The sequence below is a fragment of the Grampus griseus genome (assembly GCF_964374135.1).
Source record: "Grampus griseus genome assembly, chromosome: 16".
Taxonomy (NCBI): domain Eukaryota; kingdom Metazoa; phylum Chordata; class Mammalia; order Artiodactyla; family Delphinidae; genus Grampus; species Grampus griseus.
In genome coordinates this window covers 56,238,840-56,259,355 of record NC_139010.1, presented here as the reverse complement: position 1 = coordinate 56,259,355, position 20,516 = coordinate 56,238,840, and the positions used below count along the sequence as shown (strand labels likewise).

Genomic DNA, 20,516 nt, shown 5'->3' with positions numbered 1-20,516 from the left:
ATACAAATGGGAGAAATCAGAATCAGCTGTGTATACCAAGTCGTCATGTTGTACACTTTAAATATCTTATAACTTTGTCTGCCAATTATAGCTTGATAAAGCTGAAAAAAAGAAAAGAATCCACTGTTATACACAGGGCTGAGATAGAATGTACTAAGAAGAGGCACCCTAGGGCAGAGATCCCACCTTATTGGAGAAGGCATGGCTGTGGCTCACAGAATGGCAGAGAAGTTGCTGTGGTGGAAGTTGTTGGAAATTCACCTTATGGAACCTGCCAGAACACTTTAGGACACTGGGGAAAGCTGTTAATAGGGAGGTGTCATGGGGGGAAGCAACTGGCTTGTGGGTGCTGCTGGCTGCTGTAAACTGGAGTCTGTCAGTGGAGAAGCTGTGCATGCTGCAGGAGCTTGCCTGGACGAGCAGCCTGGAACCGGAAAGGGAAAGGCCCTGCCTCCTGCACTGTCTCTGCAGTGTTCTTTATTCATAATGCTTAACGTTGTGCCAGCTGGAAAAGGAAATACACTTAAAAGTCTCTGGCTCCATTTTTGCAGAGTAGGGAATGATGGGTGAGAGGCAATAAATTGATAACTGGCACATGGAGAATCATCTTATCTCCAAGTTCCTAGCTTCCCTTTGCTTCAGCACTACGTAAGTCTATTCTATAGAAAAGTATGAGGTGGTGTGTAGGATCTGAATGAATGAGGAGGGACAGAAACAAGTCAGAGGACAAGAAGGTGATTGGTGCTTAAATTTGCTCGGACAAACTTATGTGTGTAAGCTTGTAAAGGTCTATATGGATTCCAAATGGAATGACAGTTTTCTGGAATAAAGAGCCTGAAGCAAGACTGTTAAACAATAGTTATTAGGTTAAATATAATTTATCTGATTTTATTTTTTTGAGTCAGGCTGATGTCTAAGATATATAGTATTACCTTATTGGTCTTTGTAATTTCAAACATGCAAAGATCCCAGCAGGTGTGTTGTTTATTGATACTTTTCCCTCAGTTAAAGCAGTACGTGCCTTTGAGCAAGCTACTTTAACTTTTCATATCTTTTTACTTGGGTTACTGGCATGTAGTTATATGAGGTTTTAGAAATTTGTGTTTGTAATGATGGGAAATATATATAATTTTAAAAGAGTTACTACATTTCTGCCAAGGTCTAACGTACAGTAATGTTTTTTTGGTCTAGTTCTAGGATTGGGTATTGCACATGGATCTTTTGCACCAGAGTAGCTTCCAGTTATAATTATCAGTTGGAATAATACCCTCTTTTCCAGAATTTAGCTCTAAATTTGGCATAACAGCATTAAGTTTGGAAGTTTTATGTTTTTTTTTGTTTTTTTTTTTAAAGAATCTGAGTAACGTGGAACAGTGAAAATAGCTGAAATGAGTTCAGTTGAAGAACCAAAGGCTGCATGCTATGTGCTGTGATTTGGCTGAAAAGAAGTTCCAATTTGTACGAAAAAACAGGACTGGCTTGTGAAAAACTAGGAAGCATTGTGAAAAACTAGGAGAAATGGTGTGGAAGGGAGAAGAGCAAGGGAAAAGACAAAAATTAAAAAAGGAAAATATGAAGAAGAGAGGGTGACTTAATAGTAGAGGCTGCCAGCCACGGCCGCAGGGGCAGGCTTTGGAGGCAGCGGTGATGAAGCCTGCAAGACTGATCTTGGAGAACCGAGGCTCCAGAGGAGGAGGAGGGAGGCAGAGTACTCAAGAAGCCCGCTCTGTCCTCTGGAGGTGGAGGCACGGAAAGGAGGGCTCGTACTGTGGGCAGACACTCTTACACATCTCTGTGTGTTAGGGCTCTTTCAGGCATACGTGACAGAAACAGACTAGCTTAAGCACAGAGACACTGCTTAGCTCAGGAAACAAAAGTCCAGGGCGTAGATCAAGCACAGCTCATTCTATATTGAAGATCTCAAATCTCAATGTCCCAGGCATCTGCTTTTTACTCTCTTAGATCCGATCTCTGTATTTGCTTTATAAAAGGGCAGGTTCTTCACAAAAAGGTGGCAGAAGTGGACCACCAACAGCTTCAATCTTCCATCTGGTTAGCAATCTTAGCATCTAGCAAGAGTCTTGGAATTGAGTCTTTTTGTCCTGGTTTGACTTGCGGGCCTTTGTCTGAATCAGTGAGGAGGATAAAATGTTTCGATGAGGTGAGCTTGGGTCATATGCTCACACTGGTGGCCAGGGAGTAGGGTCAGCCCACCAAACTACATAAATTAAAGGATCGGAAGAGGTTGTTGCTCAAGGGGAAACAGATGTGGGAAGCTTGAACGGCAGTTGTCCACTACACCCATCTTCATAACTCCCCTGTGCACCCTCCTTTGCTTCAAGTTACGTTTTGAAAAGGGCTTGCCACTAATGTGTGGAGAAAGCATTTTATGTTTCCTAAAAACCTACCAAATAAAAAACCAAACAAAAAAGCCCTTTAATTAAGTACTACTTATCTTTTTTTTTTCCTCCACTGTCAAACCCTTCTCATCTTTAAGACCTACCTCAAATTTCAACTCTTGTATAAGGATGACAGATTCTCTCCTAACTCTGAATTCTTAGAGCTTTCATTGACTGTACCATGCATTTGGCAGTTAATGATCTTGTATCATCTTTCGTGTTACAGTCTTTAGCCACTACTTAAAATCTTGTAGGAAAACCATTGTTCTTTTCTGTAGTTAAGTATAAAACTATAGTGATGGGTAAAAAAAGAGTGAGTTTGTCAGAAGCTTACAAGTTTTGTGATTTACCTTATAAATAATTATTTAAATATGGAGTGCGTTAATGACAGTACATTTATAATGGGAAATGTGTTAGTATCAAACTGTAACACTGTATAAAGGCATAGCTTTTAAGATAATCAGATGAAAACATAAATAACAATATCAGTTATGAAATTAAATACAGATAATTTGTCAAGCTGAAGTATTACCTGAAAGCTAGACACCAGTTTTTTGTTATTGCAAGAATGAAACAGTTAGAATCACAGAAAAATTCAGTCTCCTGCCAGCTGAATTTTATTATGCTGTAGTATTTATTAACCTTAAGTTTTAGAAAAATTAATATGTAATTAAAATATTGTGTATACTCAAAAGTATGAAAATGAGATGCTTCCTTTAAAGCTATATAGATTAGGCATATAAGTTTAATTAAGTTTGGGCCTTATTTCTTTTGCTTACTGACCAGGGTATATTACATAGCATAAAACAAATTTCTTGGGACTCAGTAAGATTACAAAGTACGATAATGATCTGAGCCAAGCTATAACAGATAAACTTTCCCCACTTCAACAGAAAATATTGTCCAACATACCATGTAAAGCTACATCTATTTCAAAAATGTTCCTGATTATATGATCCTAATTTTCTTTTTTTGCTCCATTCATTTTTCACCATAGAAAATTAAAATGATTTGGTTGATCTTTGTCCAAGTTTCTGAAATGTGTTACAATAAAGAAGTAAGACATTGTTTGACATGCTTTAAAATAATGTTATCCGTTTAGAGATAAAGATGTCTCAGTTGGGTTCTATCAGTATCAATGAAAAGAGAAAAAAAATTCATGAATGAAATATAGAAATCACATGGTTCTTAATATTAAATTTGTAATTGCATGCCCTATGACAGCTACAATTGCTACATGTGTTTTAATTGTACCTTTGGGGAGGGGGGAACCTCATTAATTTAGGAATTGTAACTAAAGAATGACATTGGGATTACATAATGAAGTTCTTCACTTGTTTTATTATTTTTTATTTTTTAAAATCTATTTATTTATTTTTGGCTGCTTTGGGTCTTCGTTGCTGCACGCAGGCTTTCTCTAGTTGCGGCGAGCGGGGGCCACTCTTTGTTGCGGTGCGCAGGCTTCTCATTGCGATGGCTTCCCTTGCTGTGGAGCACGGGCTCTAGGCACCTGGGCTTCAGTGGTTGCGGCACGTGGGCTTCAGCAGTTGTGTCTCATGGGCTCCAGAGCGCAGACTTAGTAGCTGTGGCGCACGGGCGTAGCTGCTCCGCGGCATGTGGGATCTTCCCGGCCCAAGGCCCGAACCCATGTCCCCGGAATTGGTAGGTGGATTCCCAACCACTGTGCCACCAGGGAAGTCCCACTTGTTTTATTTTTATGCTGAACACAATTACAAGGATAAAACCAAGTAAGTAAAAACAATGACACCAAAGAAAAACTCACCAAATAACAGGAAACTAACAATTAGGGGAAGATGAGAAACCAAGAAAGTGTGCAGGAATATCATTTAGTAACATTTTTTTTTTTTTTTTTTTTTTTTTGCGGTACGCGGGCCTCTCACTGCTGTGGCCTCTCCCGTTGCGGAGCACAGGCTCTGGACGCGCAGGCTCAGCGGCCATGGCTCACGGGCTCAGCCGCTCCGCAGCATGTGGGATCTTCCCGGACCAGGGCACGAACCGTGTCCCCTGCATCGGCAGGCGGACTCTCAACCACTAGCGCCACCAGGGAAGCCCTAGTAACATTCTTGATGTTATCATCAAATACTTTCTGCTCTCTAAGAAAGTCAAACTTTAATCAGAGAACACTACATGCACTATAATAAGCCCTTTGAAATGTGGCTAGCTTTTGTATTTTTAAGTCTATTTAGCATTTTAAAGTTTTCTGAATTTTGGAATCCCTACAATCCCTGCATTGGTTGCACTAATAGTTTCTTCACTCAAGTAACAAGGTCTACATTATTTTTTTCTTTTGGTCAGGTCATTTTGTGGCTGCTGTCCTTGTGACCAAGCTCTCCTTAATTAGATCTGCCGTTCAATCTGCTTCATTTGTTAGGATGACCCTAAGCAAGAGATCAGTCATCTTTCAATCCGTGTTTTTCATCGAATAAACTGGCTTTTAAATATTAAAAATAAGTACACCAATGTGAAACATACAGTTATGTCATTGTGTTAAACTTTCATTGAAAATTTGAACCCAGGGTATGTATATTAAGATTGTACAGAGGGGGGCTTCCCTGGTGGCACAGTGGTTAAGAATCCACCTGCCAATGCAGGGTACATGAATTCGAGCCCTGGTCCGGGAAGATCCCACATGCTGCAGAGCAACTAAGCCCGTGTGCCACAACTACTGAGCCTGCGTTCTGGAACCCGTGAGCCACAGCTACTGAGCCTGTGTGCCACAACTACTGAAGCCCACGTGCCTAGAGCCTGTGCTCTGCAACAAGAGAAGCCACCGCAATGAGAAGCCTGCGCACTGCAACGAAGAGTAGCCCCCACTCGCTGCAACTAGAGAAAGACCGCACACAGCAACAAAGACCCAACACAGACAAAAATAAATAAATAAATAAAAAAAAGATTGTACAGAGGGGCTTCCCTGGTGGCGCAGTGGTTAGGAATCTGGCTGCCAATGCAGGGGACATGGGTTCGATCCCTGGTCCAGGAAGATCCCAATGCTGTGGAGCAACTAAGCCCGTGCACCATAACTACTGAGCCTGCACTTTGGAACCCGCAAGCCACAACTACCTGAAGCCTGTGCACCTAGAGCCTGTGCTCTGCAACAAGGGAAGCCACCACAATGAGAGGCCCGCGCACCACAACTAGTGAAAGCCTGCACTCAGCAAAAAAAAAAAAAAAAAAAAAAAGATTGTACAGAGGATAAAGCCTAAATTTATTAAAGCATAAATATTTTAACTGACACAATAGATTCTTTTTAGGTGTTAAGAAATAAAAGTGTTGAAAAGAAATTGGAATATTTAAATTGTAAAAATTTCATTTCAAAAGTATTAATATACTTCATGCACCGTAAAATCTCATACATTAGAATCTGTCTTTTCAATATCTCATCATCTCAACAGTTGGTGTCACTCACAGTTCTGAGTGGGAAAGCGTATTGTATTGTGTTTCCCCAAAGTGGTGGTTGCTTAAGATTTACTACAGTGAAAAAAATCTCATAATTGCTTCCAGTTTCAAAGGAGTTTTAGCAGAATGCCCAAGATCTCTTTAAAATAATGACACTTAAAAGACTAACATTTATGTGCAAATGCAATAAAAGAAAAATTGTTCGCAACCCAATTTTTTTTTTTTTTTTTTGCGGTACGCGGGCCTCTCACTGTTGTGGCCTCTTCCTGTTGCAGAGCACAGGCTCCGGACGCGCAGGCTCAGCAGCCATGGCTCGTGGGCCTAGCCGCTCCGCAGCATGTGGGATCTTCCCAGACCAGGGCACGAACCCGTGTCCCCTGCATCGGCAGGCGGACTCTCAACCACTGTGCCACCAGGGAAGCCCCGCAACCCAATTTTTAAAGTCATCTCATGGGGTCTTCTGGGTGCCCATGTGCTAATTGCACCTGTAATTGACCACTTGTATTTTTGAAAACAGACATAGTGGAAAAAAAATAGTATCTTGTAGTGTTCAGTGAATTTTAAGCTTCTGGATGCCAGAGACTTAGTTTAGTTTCTTGTTCCTGTACCTTACAATTTCTTAAAATTATAAAGCACTCAGTAGATCACGGTTAGTTTGAATTTAAATGACATGTGAGTGGCTGTGATTTCTTGTTTGGCTAACATGTGCCTCAGAAAAGCAATTCACCTTCTTATGATGGTTGATGAAGAGACTTACGATTAGTTTCGTAGAATACTGACTAAGAGATTAAAGCTCTTAAGAATTTTCAATATGTGAAGTTATATAGATATGAACAAGTCATATGCCAGAGCAAAAGCATTAGCTGTCTCTTGGATAGTATTAATATCACTCTGGACTTTGGAACAAGTGGATTTAGAAGTAGTCTTTTGGAACCTAATCTGACCCTAGGTAGAAATACTTTGGTTTTAATTGCTTGAGGCTCATGGCATTTAAAGTCTGTAGGAAAAGATAGTCTCCTGAAGCTTTGACTATACTTTTTTGAGGGGTAAATAGCTTTAAGATAATGATACGAGAGACACTGTGCTGTCAGTGAAGCATCCTATAGAACTTTCTCCAAATGAATAGGGAATTTTGCTGTTACTTTTCTAATACAAGTAAACTTTCTTCCAATTGTACACCAGCCAGGGGGAGAAAAAGTAAGGGAGGTGGCAGCAACAGAATTAATACTAATTCTTGTGACACCCAAAGGGATAAAAATTGACAAGTTAAATATATGTTAATAAACTTGTGTTATTGGTGCTCGTAGGAGGAATAATTAGCCTTCTTGACTGAGAAGTTTTCATCGTCATTTCATAGGGCAAAATCTTGATCACATTTCCAGAATGTTTAGGTTAAGAGGGTAAGCAATCAGGAATTCCTTCATCTGCCACTTTAATTCAGATCAAGTTGCTCTAGTAGTCTGAAATTAGTTCAAGTTGGGATCAAATAAATATAGGGGCCAAATATATATATTTTTTTATTTATTTGTTTTTATTTTTGTCTGCGTTGGGTCTTTGTTGCTGTACGCGGGCTTTCTCTAGTTGCGGGGAGCGGGGGCTACTCTTTGTTGCAGTGCCTGGGGCTCCTCATTGTCATGGCTTCTCATTGCGGAGCACGGGCTCTAGGCGCGCAGGCTTCAGTAGTTGTGGCACACGGGCTCAGTAGTTGTGGCTCGTGGGCTCTAGAGTGCAGGCTCAGTAGTTGTGGTGCACGGGCTTAGTTGCTCCTCGGCATGTGGGATCTTCCTGAGCCAGGGCTCGAACCCGTGTCCCCTGCATTGGCAGGCAGATTCTTAACCACTGTGCTGCCAGGGAAGCCCCAAATATTTTTGTAGATGATTGGAGTCTAAATTAGTGATAAGAGGTCCATATTACAAAACCTTGGATAGCTACTTTTAAGGGCAGATCTTGGGATGTAAGTGTTTCAAAATTTTTGTTTAAGAAATTTTATATTATTTCCTGAAAAACTGTGGTACTACTTATCAACTTTAAACTGTTTCTGTTATAAAGACCCTGCCAGCTTGGACACACGGGACCTACTTTTATCCTTTCTTTTTATGTACAACTTTCATAATACCAGTTTAACTTTGGCATGTAGAAAAAGGGAAGAATAATAGCCTCTTCTTTAATACTTGTATTCATATCTAACAGCTTTCCAATAAAGTGACACATTTAAAGCCATGTTTCAGAGCCAGAGATTGAAAAAGTAGTAAGAGAGTGCATACTTCTCTCAGGGTGGTAAGTCAGGTTTAGACAACTTTAAATATAGCTCATATTTTGATAGATGTTGCCAAGATTGTGGTTCTTGGAGAACAAATCAAGTTAAGCAATTCACTAGGGAGGAAACATTTAGTTTTGTGGGTATGGAGTTTTGGTAGTAGTCAGCCAAAAGATACATCTGCAGGATACAGGTTTTTTTTTTTTTCTCCCACTGCCTTGAATTTTGCAGATTCATGGGTTCAACATGCCTCAAAAGCACCTGCATTTCATTTTTATGTAATTGATTTTTCAGCTGTGAATTTTGTTTCCAGTCCTTTCACTAAGCATATCACCTTACATGTAGAGATCCATCTAGTGGTAAAAGTAATCATTGCAGACTATAGGTAATAAAAAATATCCTGTTTGAGGGGTAGGTCTTACCTCTATTACTCTTTGGGATAGTTGCCTAGTATATGCATTTAAATACTGGAGTCCTTGCTATTTCTGTATGCCTGTATACTTAACTACTAATTCTCCTGGTTCTAGACATTTATGCAAAAACCTTTATGATGAGGAAATTAACCTTTAGTATATACTGTACTTAGATTTTCTGTGATATTTACATCAAGTTGTAGCAAGACTTAGGTCAAAACTACTTGGTTACTTAAAAAAATTTGTCATCAAGGATGTTGGTTATATATACAAGTAATAATATAATCAGTACTCTTTCTAACACCCAGCTTCAACAAATGTTAACATTTTCCAGATTTACCTCAAATGAACCACTCCCCTTTCCCCCAGCTGAATACTTTATCACAAAAACAGTGCTAACACCCTAGAAACTCCCCTTATGTCCTCTGGCCTCCTCATAATCACAAACCCCCAAAGGTAACCATTATCCTGAATGGTAAATACATCTTTGCTTCTCTTTACAATTTTGCTACTTAAGCAAGTACAGATCTTCCTTGATTTATGATGGAGTCGAAAATGCATTTAGTACACCTAACCTACTGAACATGATAGCTTAGCCTAGCCTACCTTAAACATGCTCAGACCACTTACATTAGCCTATAATTGGTCAGAATCATTTAACACAAAGCCTATTTTGTAATAAAGCGTTGAATATCTCATGTAGTTTATTGACTACTCTACTGAAAGTGAAAAAACAATGGTTGTATGGGTACAGGATGGTTGCTGTCCAGCATCACGAAAGAGTATTCTACTACATATTGCTAGCCTGGGAAAAGATCAAAATTCAAAATTGAAGTACGGTTTCTACTGAATGCATATTGCTTTCACACCATCATAAAGTTGAAAAAGCGTAAGTTGAACCATTGTAAGTTGGAGACTGTATCTCTAAACACTGTATTTTTTGTCTTTTTTTTTTTTTTTTTTTTTTTTTTGCGGTAAGTGGGCCTCTCCCGGTCGTGGCCTCTCCCGTTGCGGAGCACAGGCTCCGGACACGCAGGCTCAGCGGCCATGGCTCACGGGCCCAGCCGCTCCGCGGCATGTGGGATCTTCCCACACCGGGGCACAAACCCATGTCCTCTGCATCGGCAGGCGGTCTCTCAACCACTGCGCACCAGGGAAGCCCTATTTTTTGTCTTTTTAAAAAATTATTTATTTATTTATTTTTGTCTGCGTTGGGTCTTCGTTGCTGCGTGCGGGCTTTTCTCTAGTTGTGGCGAGTGGGAGCTACTCTTCGTTCCGGTGCTTCTCATTGCGGTGGTTTCTCTTGTTGCGGAGCATGGGCTTTAGGTGTGCAGGCTTCAGTAGGTGTGGCCCACGAGCTTAGTTACTCCACTGCATGTGGGATCTTCCCGGACCAGGGCTCGAACCCGTGTCCCCTGCATTGGCAGACGGATTCTTAGCCACTGCGCCACCAGGGAAGCCCTGTCATTGTTTTTTAATTTGCAGTTCCTTGGTGTCTAATGATATTGAGTAGCTTTTTAAATGAGATTTTATGGAAATCTCATGCTTGTTTTTCTATTAGGCTATTTATTTTTTCTTATTGATTAATACGAAGTCTACATATATTCAAGATATGAGCCATTTTTTGCTGTATGTATTGTAGATATATTTTCCCACTCTGTGCCTGTCATTTTCACTTTCTTGATGGTGTCTTTTGATAAACACAAGTTCTCATTTTAATGAAGTCAATTGTATTGATCTTTTTCTTTAATATTTTTTATGTGTTATTTAAAAATTATTTCCCCACCCTGAGTTCAATAATATATTCTTCTATATTACCTTCTAGTAGGCTTATTGTTTTGTTGTTCACCTTTAGATCTATAATTCACCTGGAATTGACCTTGTGTATAGTGACATAGGTGTCAATTTTCATTTTTTCCCCCATAGATGTCCACGTGTCCCCGCACCATTTCGTGAAAAAGTCATTCATTCCCCATTGATTTGCAGTGCCACCTTATCCTGAATCCAGTAAAGAAGAAAGGAAGTAATAAATATAAGAGCAGAAATTAGTGAAATAAACAACAAACATGTAATAGAGGAGTTCAGTAAAACCAAAAGCTGGAACCTTGACAAAGCTAATAAAAATTGCTAAATCTCTAATAAGATTCATAAATTAAAAGAGAGAGAAAACATAAATTACCAATATCGGGAACAAGGAGGAGGACATCACTACAGAACCTGGACACATCAAAAAGTTCCTAAGAGGATATTATGAACAAGTTTATGCCAGTAAAGTTTGAATATTTATGTGAAATAGACAAAACCCTAGACATATCTGGCTTACCAAAATTAATACAAGAAGAAATAGAAAATTTGAATAGTTCTGTAACACAAAATAAATTGAGTATATATAATTAAAAACCTTACAAAGAAAACTCTAAGTCCAGATGGCTTCTTCAGCCAATTCCATCAAACATTTAAAGAAGAAATGACACAAACTTTTTCAGAAAACAGAAAAATAGGACACACTCCCCAACTCACTTTGTAAGGCCAGCACAACCTTGATACAAAACCTAATGAAGACAATATAAGAAAGAACAATTCCACGATAATCTCACTTATGAACATAAATGGAGAAACCTAAACAAACTATTAGCAAACCAAATTCGGTAATATATAAAAATGATAATACATTATTATAATATTGGGTTTATTCTAGAAATGCCCAGCTGGTTTAACATTAATCATTCATTCACTACATAAACAAAATAAAGGAGAAAAATTATATGATTGTCAAAAAATTTTGATGAAATTAAGCACAGACTCATGATAATAAATAAATAACCCTTAGCAAACTAAGAATAAGAAGATATCACCTGAATCTGATAGTTTATGCCAAAATGATGGGTGGGGAAAAATACCATCTTTCAATTTTCTTTACCCTGATAACTTCTAAAGTTAAGATTCTGTTCATGTTTATTAGTCATTTAGACCCCTCTTCTATGAATTACTTGGTTATATCTTTTGACAAATTTTTTTTTCAGTTTATGGCTTGTCTTTTATTATTACTTTTAAAGTTTTACATTTATTTGTTATTTATTTATTTATTATGAATGGGTAGTATGTTCACGAGTCAAAAATCCAGAAAATACAAAAAAGCATACAGTGAAAAGTTTCTCTCCCACTCCTGTTCTTTCATCCAGTTCCTCTCTCCAGAGGCACTGTGACTTCATTTTTTGAGAACTTTGTTTATAATGTTATTTGTTGAACAGACATTTAAAATTTTAATGTAGTTAAATGTTTCAATCTTTTCTTTGTGGATTGTGCATTTTATGTCATGTTTAAGAAGTCTTTTTTCTGCCTCATTAATTTATTCTTTTTAAAGTTTGACTTTTTTGGAAGGGAATCTAAACAAGAATGTATATATGTACATGTATAACTGGTTCACTTTGCTGTACAGTAGAAACTAACACAACATTGTAAAGCAACTATATTCCAATAAAAATAAAAAAAATTGGCTTTTCATATTTGGATCTTTATTCTGTCTGGAATTTATTTTTTGTGTATGATGTGAGGTAGGGATCACCCTTCCTTTTATATTATAAAACTGCTTGTCCTTATACTGTTTATATTGTGTGATTGTTTTGTCTAATACAACTTTCAGTGTGATGGGAGACTACTCTTGCGTTTCATCTATGTGTTGGCAAATACAATTCACTTGGTCCAGTTTTTAATTTCTGTTTTGTTCCTACTTGCAGATGAGTGCTTAGAGTCCGAATAAGTACTGCCTTTCAGGCCCCATAATGTGCCCTTGTGTCCTCTAACATGTCTGGAATTTGTGTAGGCTGTGATGGGGCAGGGAAAGGAGGGTTTCTTTGTTACAACGAACAAGGAGAAAGCTTTTTTCCTGTCTCTTCGATTTACCAATGCCTCATCAGAAGCTTTCAGCATTTATGTAAGAAATTAATTTTTTTCTTAAACTTGAGCAAACTTAGAGTTTGTTTTAAAATTAGATACTGTAGAGGAGGAAGTTGTTTTTGCTTAAAAATAGTATTTTTCTTTTTCTTTAGCCCTTCTCTTAAGTTCTTGACCATGTTCTGTGATATTCTCAGCTTTATATTGTGGTACTATGTATTCCATGGAAAGAGATTAGCGGACTTTGTGATATGGGGATAATTTAAAAACATAACCTACTATATCTGTCTTTTCCATCTCTTATCTTCCATTTTACTTCCTTTTTTTAACCACTTCTCTCCCTTACTTTTTGTCTTACCACATGCTCCACTCAGAAAAAGTGAAGGAGAGGAAAAAAAAGAACTAGGTTAAAGAAGTTAAAGTGAGACAAAACAAAAGTGAATGATTATGGGAAGGAAGGGGAGAAAAAGCAGAAGGGGAAAAGAAACTGAGATTGCTTGTTTGTTACTTGTGTATTAGGACTCCTAAGGTGTCTCTTTCTTGTATTCCTTGTGAATAGGTAGGGGCAGCCTTGAACTTATTTATTCTCCTACCTATTCTACCTATTTCGGAGGGAGCAGACCGCAAGGTAGAAAGGATTCTGTTGAGAAACGATGTAGTAGGGTTTTGTGCCTTCGGCTCCTTTCTACTTGTCTATTTGATCCAGTTTAGTGCCTGAAGGTCAACTGTGATATAAGTTTTGAAATCTCAACTGAGTCTTACTCTGGATATTAATAAACTAAAGATCTGGAGGTTATATGTATGTATGTGTTTCTACTTTAAGAATATAATGGATGCTATTCATGTACATTTATATGTTAGCATTAATTTGATCTGGATTCTGTTTTTTAGAATTAAAAGGGATGTGACATCCATAAAAGCTTAGATCTGATAAATTTTAAGACTCTTTTCGGTGCTAACCCATTTCATGATTTTCTGGCTCTCTCAGTAGAGTAGTAATTTCTCATTGGCAGTGATTATAAGTAATAGTTGTCTATTGACTCATTTCTTGACTGAAATAAGCTGACATTAAAAAAAAAGGCTTTGTCAATGCTTAGGATGAAATTGCTTTTGATTTTATTTGGCTTGTATTATAATCATTTGCCAATGATTATACAGGGAAAATTATACAGGAATTTATACAGGAAAAATAACCTTAGTGTATAAAAAGGTTGAGGAAACAGCATTTTAAGTTCTCTTTCTTTAATGACTTTTTGGCTTGAAAATACACATTCATAATTTTTATGTAAATTCTTATGTTATCATTTTAGAGAAAAGAAATTTAGTAGCCACCAACTGAAGATTTGGGCTGTTGAATAAAATTATGTAATAACTTTTCAGGGAAGTAGAGATGAACTTTGAAATTTACCCATACCTTGTTTTCATTATACCATGTTAAAAGTGATCCATGTAGGACTTCCCTGGTGGTGCAGTGGTTAAGACTCTGTGCTTCCACTGCAGGGGAGCTAAGATCCCACATGCCATGTGGTGTGGCCAGAAAAAAAGAAGTTCCATGTAGTATTGGCAAAGTGTGTTAAAGATTAGTTATATTTAATGTTTAGAGATATCATCTTTCCTGGAACAGTGCTTTGGTACCTAGGGTGTTGTGGAAACTTTTAAGTTGTGATTGTTTTTATTGTGGGAATGTTTGATTGAGTCAGGTGGATTTCAGCTTTGTCTGACAGATGTGATGACTTGTCCTTTCTGGCTTGTGTTACATTTACTCATTGGTTGTATAATAGATGGCTGTTTATATAATGAAAATTAGAATAAGCCATTAGAGATGATTGATAATGGATACAAACAAGTGGTGATGTGTCTGCTACAAGAGATGGAATAATACAGTTCTTATATGTAACATGTTAAAATTAGAAAACAATAGGGAAGAAAATATTTCTGAGAGTCAGAGGAGCTTTGCTAGAAGTATAGCCCAAATAATTTAGGAGTGGAAAACCAGCTATGATCAAGGGCCAACAGAACATATCTGCTGGGTATTACTCAGTGATAGAAGAGTAAAATTAGAAGCAAAATACAGAATTTTTTTAAGTGCCTTAGAGAGGAAGAACCTGTCTGAGCAAAGTTTGGACTTAGACGATGGGCCAAAGCCATCCAGAATGAAGGATTTTAAAATAAAACCCATTTCTGAACCTTGGCAAGGCTGAATTAATATCTATTTTATGTACCTGTAAGTGCCTTCCATTCTAGTGAAGGCTTTTTGGTTATGAGGAACAGAATCCAAAGCACCTGGCTCAGTTGAAGGGGACTGATTATAAGGAAACACCTGCCTGTGTAGGGACCCAGGAACCAAAGAACCCTAAGGGTAGAGTAAATGTTTTCAAAATGTCTACTATACTGTTTAGATATAGTTTTAGCTCTTCAGTAGTCTCATGCTCACTGTCACATGGTTTCTGTGGCATTTGCGACTAGCCTGTGTTACTGTCAGCAGTTAATCACTGGATGGAAAATACCATACAGTGCTGGCTATACTCCCCAGGAAGGCCTTAATTTAATGATTACCCATTGCTGTGTTAGGGGGAACAGCTGCAGTTCCGATGTTTTACAAGAATTTAATGGTAATGGTTTAGGGTTTGACTGTTTTAATAAGGAAAGTGGTCTATGTGACTGCCAGTTCTAATATACTCTTAGACTCAGGAGGCTGTAAGGATCTCTATCTTCTTGCAGTGAATGCCTAAAATTAAGAGGCAAATTCAGGTCATATCATAGAGGCTGTTTGGTGTCTTTTCTTTAAACTAAAATTCTAAGGTGGATATAACCTAAACAGCAACAAGCCCAAATTGTCTTCTTTTATGCAGTCAGCAGATTGGGGATTAGGTTTTCAAAAGACCAGTCTGTAGGTTATATATATGCCCACAGAAAGAATGAATAATTGTATGGTCGAGAGGGAATGCGAAACCCATATTAAAAATGATCCCCCCAAAGATTCTTCTGTTTCATGTTTTCAGAGATGCCATCTGCAATTTTGTTATCTGCAATGACTCTTCCCTTCGAAGTCAGCCCATTATCTTCAATCCTGACTTTTTTGTGGAGAAACTCCGACATGAGAAACCTGAGGTGTTCACCGAGTTGGTGGTCAGCAATATCACAAGGCTCATCGACTTGCCTGGAACTGAGTTGGCTCAGCTGATGGGAGAAGTGGACCTTAAGTTGCCTGGTGGGGCCGGCCCGGCATCAGGATTCTTCCGGTCTCTAATGTCTCTCAAGCGAAAGGGTAGGAGATGTATCTGTGAAGGGGGCAGGTCTCAGCTGCTCCCTGGGCTTCATTCTGAACATCTGCATGTTCATGGAGGAGTTTCTATTATTATAAAGCACTTTTTGTCATTTTTCATTTATATGAGTAGTAAAACCTTAAGTAATATTAATAAAAATTATAAAAACTGTCTAGATAAATTAAAGCATATATATCAGTCCCCAAGACATAACATGATTAGTTTAGGTAGTTATCAGGGGCACCTTGATTTTCATGCCCTATTAATACTATACTAAAATAATATTAAAGATACAAAGTTTCACAGCTGGTGAGTACAGTAAAGAAAGTTTGAACATTTTTTTATTGCAGTAGTTCTCAAATGTTTTCATTCCATGGAATGCTTTGATAAGGCAAATACCTATGAATCACCCAAAAAAAGCCTTCTCAGAAATAAGTTATTAGTGATATATATAATAAATTATGACTATTAACACTGCTTTTGATAAGATGTTAAAGAGGTACTATTTTGTTTTTTAATTTTTTTAAATTAATTTATTTTTTAAAATAAATTTATTTTTTATTTTTGGCTGTGTTGGGTCTTCGTTGCTGTGCGCTGGCTTTCTCTAGTTGCGGTGACCGGGGGCTACTCTTTGTTGCGGTGCGCAGGCTTCTCATTGCGGTGGCTTTTCTTGTTGCGGAGCACGGGCTCTAAGCGCGCAGGCTTCAGTAGTTGTGGCACGTGGGCTCAGTAGTTGTGGCTTGCGGGCTCTAGAGCTCAGGCTTAGTAGTTGTGGCACACGGGCTTAGTTGCTCCACGGCATGTGGGATCTTCCCGGACCAGGGCTCGAACCCATGTCCCTTGCATTGGCAGGCAGATTCTTAACCACTGAACCACCAAGGAAGCCCCTGTTTTTTTAAATATTAGGAAATCCTGAGGGCAGCAAAAAAAGTTTAAACGTTATAACAGATCAGACCCTATACCAACTCTAGTGGATAATCTATCATGCTCTGACAATCATGGGTCTAAGTTCTATTTTTTGTTTGTTTTTAAATTACATATCAATATTCTAGGTATTGCTACTTAAATAAGAAGACGGTCTTTGCCTTCAAGGAACCTACCATCTAAGATTAAACTCGCAGAGAGTTGATTGAGAGTTTTCTGATTACATTTTCTGGTACACTTCCAACTTTAAGGTTTTTGTTTACTGACCCTGTGAAAATACTTGCTAAACTGTAACATAATATACTTGAGGGGTATGTTGCTTTTAAGTATGCTGATTTTGTACTATTTGTGGAAAATATAGCCTTGTTCTATTGTATGGTTTTTTTCAGAAAAAGGAGTAATATTTGGATCCCCACTGACAGAGGAAGGCATTGCCCGTATATACCAACTGATTGAATATCTACACAAAAGTAAGACTACTTGAAATTTTGTCATTCTTTGTTAATGAAGAATTGTCAGTTTTCTACTGGGAGCTAACATCCTTGATTTAGCAATTGTTAGGTGACAATTAACCATCAACAAAGACACTAATCAATGATAATTTCAGGTGGTATGTTTCTAAATATATTTCCTTTTAAATTTCATCTCATATATTGATTTGTTTTATACTCTCAAAGATATATATACATTAGATATTGTCTATGAAATCACAATTTCCCCTTGACTGAAAGAGACATTTCTTCTGTAAAAATACGTTGCTCCTTTATAACATTTACTCCAGGGAGCATAATTTATTGCCAAAGATACTTTTCATCTCTAGAATTCTCTGATTAAAATACACTCTTCACTTAATTCCTTTTTCATTTTTTTAGTAGTCATACTGGTTATGTCATTGCTCTAAGTGTTTGGCAGAGCTGAGTGTATATGAAATGTGTGGCTTTATGTGATGTCTTGATAAATTTGACACTAACACTTATTTATGTCTTATTCTATATGGGACATTGTGCTAGGAGCTAGAGCAGAGGTTGCAAACTGACAGCCTAAGAGTTTAAGTCATCTATATTCATATTTTGTTTGTTTGGTAAAGGATTAAATTAAAAATAAAATAAGTTATCAGTCTTTTAAAATGGAAACAGTCCAGGTTTTCAACTTCTTTGGATAATAGGAAATAATAGGAAGATCTAGCATCCTTGGGCCCTGTTGCCACTTGGACACAGTCAGCTGGAGCACAGGTAGGTGCTCCTCAGTTTGCTAGGGTTCCTGTTCATTCATTTACTGTTACCAGCCTGGCGTTGTAGGCATTTGAACTTGGACCCCTGAATTAGGGGGTTATACAAAGAAATATGGACCTAAGCTGAAAACATAACTCTCGTGCTTCTTCCAGGTCAAACCAAAACAATATGTCTCATCTTTTTTATCCCCTTAGATTAGCTTAAAATATAGGTGGGAGGGAAGAATCGTTTAGTTGGGATGACCCTGAGCTTCTGGGAATCTCTTAGACTGAAAGGTGATCTGATAGGTTAGAGTTTTAATTCCTGGGGCAGCACAGAGACTCTAGATTCATTTTAGGCTGGGAAACTGTTTTACAGGAGCAATGAACCCCCACAGATGAACTTGGCCCCTCCAGCAAAGTCTGAGATGACCCACGGGAAGGGGCCTTCAGGGAGATTTGGCTTTCTTCCAACTTATTTTTCAAGCCCATTCTGACTATTAAGGTTAAATTCAGGGAGTGAGGAGGGATAAATTAGGAGTTTGGGATTAACAATATACACACTACTATATATAAAATAGATAACCAACAAGGACCTACTGTATAGCACAGGGAACTATACCCAATATCTTGTAATAACCTATAATGGAAAGAATCTAAAAAAGAATATATATATATATATATATATATATATATATATATATATATATATATATATATCTATCTTACTTTGCTGTACACCTAAAACTAACACAACACTGTAAATCAACTATATTTCAACAGAAAATTAAAAAAAAAAAAGGTTAAATTCAGTTTCCAGGTGTGCCTCAGGAGGTTCAGTGACTCCTGGGTGGACCACGTCTCAGTCTGGGAGATCTCTGGGTGCTCAGGGATGTTCAGATATGTTTCCTCAGGGGCCAGTAGGTTCTAAACTAATCTGGGAAGAAAGACAAAAACGTCCTTCAAGTTCTTTGTAAAGGGTCTTTCAAGTATAAAGTGGTCTTTTAGATGACTTATTTTAATCATAATTCCTCTTTTTATTTCCTTTTTCATGTCCTCTGTTTCTCTTCCATGCTGAACAGACTTGAGAGTAGAGGGTTTGTTTAGAGTACCAGGGAATAGTGTCCGACAGCAGATTTTAAGGGATGCTCTCAATAATGGAACTGATATCGACTTGGAATCAGGGGAGTTTCACTCAAATGATGTTGCTACCTTGCTGAAGATGTTTCTAGGAGAGTTACCTGAGCCCCTGCTGACACATAAACATTTTCATGCACACCTCAAAATTGCTGGTGAGTATAGGAGGTGAGAAAGAGATGTGAATACATTTCTTTCAATTTAGTAAAGTCATCTGGAATATTCTGTTGTTTGTAACCCACAGCAGTGCTTCTGTTAATATTGTTTGACTTCATGATATTTCTGGGCTCTCTGAATACTCATAAGCATTGGCTAGTTATGGTTGATTTGGTCAAAATTTTTTTTTGTGGAATAAACTTCTTTGAAGATAAAGTCTGGGTTTTACCTATTTTTGTATTCCTGATGGATCCTAGCATTGTGCTGTGAACATTTTAGTTGCTTAATTTATGTATGCTTTTCACTGGATTGATTGACACACCCAAATCAATTACCCAAATCAGTAGTCACAGTTTTGTATATTTGCCTTAGTTTGAGGCTTTTGCTAAGTATTAATATGCCTCAGTTGAGATCATCTCTACTCTTGGAAATTTGCTTCCTATAAATAATTTTACTTGTTTTCTAAATAGGCAATACATTCACATGAATTAAAATTCAAAAGGTTCAAAGAGTATACAGTGAAAAGCCTCTTTCCCACCCCTGTTCCCAGCACTCAGTTTTTCTTCCGAGAGGGAACCAATGCTATTGATTTCTAATGTATCCTTACAGAGATATTTTAGACACTTACAAACACCTACATATATTCTTTTTCTTTCTTTTTATGTAATGGTAGGGTGTTATACACATGGTTCTGTGGTTTGCTTTTTTCATTTACTGTGTTTTGGAGAATGTTCCATTTCCAGCTCATAAATAGTTTCCTCTTTCTCCTTTGTGCTTGTGTTATTCATTCTTAAATTGCACAGCTGTTATGCTGCAATAGGCTCTAAGTGCACACAGCATCCACATCCATACTATATTTACTTAGTTTTCTACCCTTGAGTCTTTTACTCTTGCTTCTAATTTTAAGAAAATAAATAGAAAATTTTTTTCTTTTGAATAATTTTTACTACTTAAAATAAAAACCGAGTTTTGAATTTCTAAAATCTAATAAGATTAGATTTTTTTTTAGCACTTTCAGGAACAGTTTAGATGATACAAATGAGAAAATATTACTAGAGTGTTACATAACTTTACAGTTATTTTGGGGGAGAAATAAAGTTGTTGGATATTTGAAAAAGATATGGGAAATATTGATAAGTTCTTTTTATAAGGGTTAACATGAAGAATGCTTGTTCTGTTTGCTTTCCTGTTGAGTTTATTTAGTGCAGTATCTGAAACCGCCCCTCCACCACCCCATGATTCACTGTTCTTTGATATCATACTGAGATATGTGTGGCACAGGTGTATCGTTTGGTACCCCTTGCTGATAACTGGGAGGGATTTTTGTTTTCAATTTCATATTAACAGGGGACAGTTTCTAGAAATATTATCTGCCTTTCCTACACCTGGAATTACTTTTGAAGTTAAACAGTTTCAACAACACGTTGTTATCATTTTCAGGTC

General features: G+C 37.6%; 1 protein-coding gene across 4 annotated transcripts in view; it reads left to right on the top strand.

The window, feature by feature from the left end:
* ARHGAP19 (Rho GTPase activating protein 19) overlaps nt 1-20,516 on the top strand; it is a 61,442-nt gene that overhangs the window by 5,408 nt on the left and 35,518 nt on the right. For 3 of the 4 annotated variants that reach the window (XR_014297915.1, XR_014297916.1, XM_082674264.1), the window contains exons 2-4: nt 15,383-15,648; nt 16,960-17,040; nt 18,863-19,072. Coding sequence is in view for 1 of the 4 variants with exons in the window: in XM_082674264.1 (XP_082530390.1) it covers nt 15,383-15,648; nt 16,960-17,040; nt 18,863-19,072 (557 nt within the window). In the remaining 3 variants the exon portion in view is untranslated. Of the gene's footprint in view, nt 1-12,370; nt 12,421-15,382; nt 15,649-16,959; nt 17,041-18,862; nt 19,073-20,516 lie in introns of those variants that run through there. The other variant, XR_014297917.1, reaches the window with a different exon arrangement.